Source organism: Cebus imitator, unplaced genomic scaffold (genome assembly GCF_001604975.1).
Source record: "Cebus imitator isolate Cc_AM_T3 unplaced genomic scaffold, Cebus_imitator-1.0 Scaffold297, whole genome shotgun sequence".
In the NCBI taxonomy this organism is placed as follows: Eukaryota; Metazoa; Chordata; class Mammalia; order Primates; family Cebidae; genus Cebus; species Cebus imitator.
The window spans coordinates 319647-323127 of record NW_016107612.1 but is presented as its reverse complement, the minus strand read 5'-3'; the positions used below and the strand labels follow the sequence as shown (position 1 = coordinate 323127).

General features: G+C 43.2%; 1 protein-coding gene across 1 annotated transcript in view; it reads right to left on the bottom strand.

Moving 5' to 3' along the window:
- Window positions 1-3481, bottom strand: part of CNOT1 (CCR4-NOT transcription complex subunit 1) — a 93740-nt gene that overhangs the window by 74921 nt on the left and 15338 nt on the right. The window contains exon 2 of the mRNA XM_037729268.1: window positions 168-443. Coding sequence (XP_037585196.1) covers window positions 168-269 — 102 coding nt within the window. The 5' untranslated portion in view covers window positions 270-443. The remainder of the gene's footprint in view (window positions 1-167; window positions 444-3481) is intronic.

The window sequence follows — 3481 nt, the reverse complement described above, 5'->3', positions numbered from 1 at the left end:
GATTGGCTAAGATCACTTTTACAGATGATGATGATGAGAGAAATCACCTGAAATAATATGCAAAAGTTAGTTACCTTTCATGCAACATGCCCACATAAATTTGTGGTTTTCTTCCCACTGTTTACTTATTCCTTTAATGGCACTTGTTTTCTGGCTAGTTTACTCACATGCTGTATTTCCTGCTGGCTGGCTCGGTAATTTTTCTTGGTTAAATTGTCCACCAGGTAGCTGATTTGAGACAAGGCCAGCGAGAGCGAGTCAAGATTCATTGCTGGTTGGGGCGGAAGCAGGCGGCCGAGCCCGGCGCAAAATCACCATTATTCCCCTTTAGTCACCTCAGAGGCAGGTTAATGCTTTCTTTTTAATTAGGCTATATCTGGTGTCTGTATAATTTCTTCAGTTCTTCTTTACCAGGGGTCTTACTCTGTTCTGAAACATGGCACCTGTTTAAAAAAATACACACACACATCCAGATTTATAAATTAATGGAAATGGGTGGCTGGTCCAAGTGCAGTGGTATTTACAACTAACTGATCACAACTAGTTGCAGATTTCTTTGTTCCTTGCCACTCCCATTGCTTCCCCTGACTAGCCTTTAAAAAAAAAACATTAGAAGAGAATAGGGCTCTATGTTAGTATCTAAAATGCTATGAAGGACTTTAAAAAGACAGTAAAACAGCTCTTTATTCAAACTTCTTTAAAAAGGAGTAGGACCGGGCGCAGTGGCTCAAGCCTGTAATCCCAGCACTTTGGGAAGCCGAGGCGGGTGGATCACGAGGTCAAGAGATCGAGACCATCCCGGTCAACACGGTGAAACCCCGTCTCTACTAAAAATACAAAACATTAGCTGGGCATGGTGGTGCGTGCCTGTAATCCCAGCTACTCAGGAGGCTGAGGCAGGAGAACTGCCTGAACCCAGGAGGCGGAGGTTGCGGTGAGCCAAGATCGCGCCATTGCACTCCAGCCTGGGTAACAAGAGCGAAACTCCGTCCCCAAAAAAAATAAAATAAAAATAAAAAGGAGTAAAATAGCTCCCCACTTAAACAAACAAAAAAAAGATAGTAAAATAGGTTAACCACTGTTGATAAAAGATACCAAGTTTCTCAATTAGGCAGGGCAAGTATAAAATGAAAATACATTTTACATTGTTGGTGGGAGTGTAAATTAGTTCGACCACTGTGAGAGACAGTGTGGTGATTCCTCAAGGATCTAGAACCAGAAAATACCATCTGACCCAGCAATCCTATTACCAGGTGTATACCCAAAGGATTACAAATCATTTTACTATAAAGGCACATGCACAAGTATGTTTCTTACAGCACTGTTCGCAATAGCAAAGACTTGGAACCAACCCAATGCCCATCAATGATAGACTGGATAAAGAAAATGTAACACATATAGCCAGGCGTGGTGGCTCACGCCTGTAATCCAAGCACTTTGGAGGCCAAGGTGGGCAGATCACCTGAGGTTGGGAGTTCAAGACCAGCCTGACCAACATGGTGAAACCCCATCTTTATTTAAAAAAAAAAGAAAAAGAAAAAGAAAATGTAACACATATACACCATGGAATACTATGCAGCCATAAAAAAGGATGAGTTCATGTCCTTTGCAGTGATCTGGATAAAGCAGAAGCCATCATTCTCAACAAACTAACACAGGAACAGAAAACCAAACACCGCATATTCTCACTCACAAATGGGAGTTAACAATGAGAACACATGGACACAGGAAAGGGAACATCACACACCAGGACCTGTGGAGGGGTAGGGGGCTAGGGAAGAAATAGAATTAGGAAGGAAAAAAAAAAGACAAAAAAGAAAAAAGAGAAAGTAAGTGGCTGGCTGAGGTGGCTCACGTCTCTAATCCCAGCACTTTGGGTGGGTGGATCACAAGGTCAGGAGTTCGAGACAGGCCTGGCCAACATGGTGAAATCCCATTTCTACTAAAAATACAAGTTAGCCAGGCGTGGTGGCACATGCCTGTAATCTCAGCTACTCAGGAGGCTGAGGCAGAAGTGCTTGAACCAGGGAGGTGGAGGTTGCGGTGAGCCAACATCGGGCCACTGCACGCCAGTCTGGGCAAGAGGGACACTCCATCTCAAAAAAATAAACCACTCACCCAAAGAGTTTCATTTTAGTAAGATTACTTGTAACACTTTCATTTTACCTATTTCAAAATGTTAATTTCTACTATACCCTTTGGAAGCAGCACCTGGGAACTTACTTAAAATTAAGGTTTTAGAAGAATCATTCACCTCTCATTTTCAGACTCTTTCTATGCTATCTGCAACCTATTTATAAGACTCTTTGTATTCACTTTATTCTTTATGTTACTGCCTCAGAATCAAGGAAGTTTCGTCTCACACTTGTATCATGGAATATATGTTTTAGGTATTTGAATGGCTATACAAGTAAGGAATCCAGAAGACAAAATGCTTCCTGCATTGTTCAAACTGTTCCCTGGGAGAATTCAGAAAGGGAAGCCCAAAGCTTAAGTACAGCTAAAATGACAGGATGATTATCAGTTTAACTCCAACCACCTGCTGAGTACAAACTATTCTGTATAAAAAGACGACAAATGTGGCCGTGCAGTGGCTCATGCCAAAGTGTTGCAATCACGACACTTCAGGAGGCTGTGGTGGGAGGATCACTTGAGACCAGGAGTTTGAGACAAACCTGAGCAACACAGTGAGACCCTGTCTCTATTTTTTGTTGTTGTATTTAAGAGTTTCGCTCTTATTGCCCAGGCTGGAGTGCAATGGCGCAATCTCAGTTCACTGCAACCTCTGCCTCCTGGGTTCAAGTGATTCTCCTGTCTCAGCCTCCCGAGTAGCTAGGATTACAGGCGACAGTCACCATGTGGGGCTAATTTTTTGCATTTTTAGTAGAGAAGGGGTTTCACCATGTTGGCCAGGCTAGTCTTGAATTCCAGACCTCAGATGATCCACCTGCTTTGGCCTTCCAAAGTGCTGGGATTACAGGCATGAGCCATAGCCAGGCACCCCGCCTACTTTTTGTATGTTTAGTAGACACAGGGTTTTGCCATGATGGCCAGGCTGGTCTAACTCCTGACCTCAAGTGATCCACCCATTTCTGCCTCCTAAAGCGCTGGGATTACAGGTGTGAACCACTGTACCTGGCCTTACCTTTATTTTTTTCTAAGTAAAAAAAGACAAATGCATACAACATCCATTTTTTAAAGAATTCACCAAGAGGCCAGGTGCAGTGGCTCATGCCTGTAATCCCAGCACTTTGGGAGGCCAAGGTGGGTGAATCACAAGGTCAGCACTTTGAGACCAGCCTGGCCAAAATGGTGAAACCCCGTCTCTACTAAATAAATAAATAAATAAATAAATAAATAATAATTCCCAGCTACTTGGGAGGCTGAGGTGGGCGGATCACCTGAGGTCAGGAGTTCAAGGCCAGCCTGGCCATCATGGTGAAACCCCATCTTTGAAGAAAAAAAAAAAAAAACACCAAGT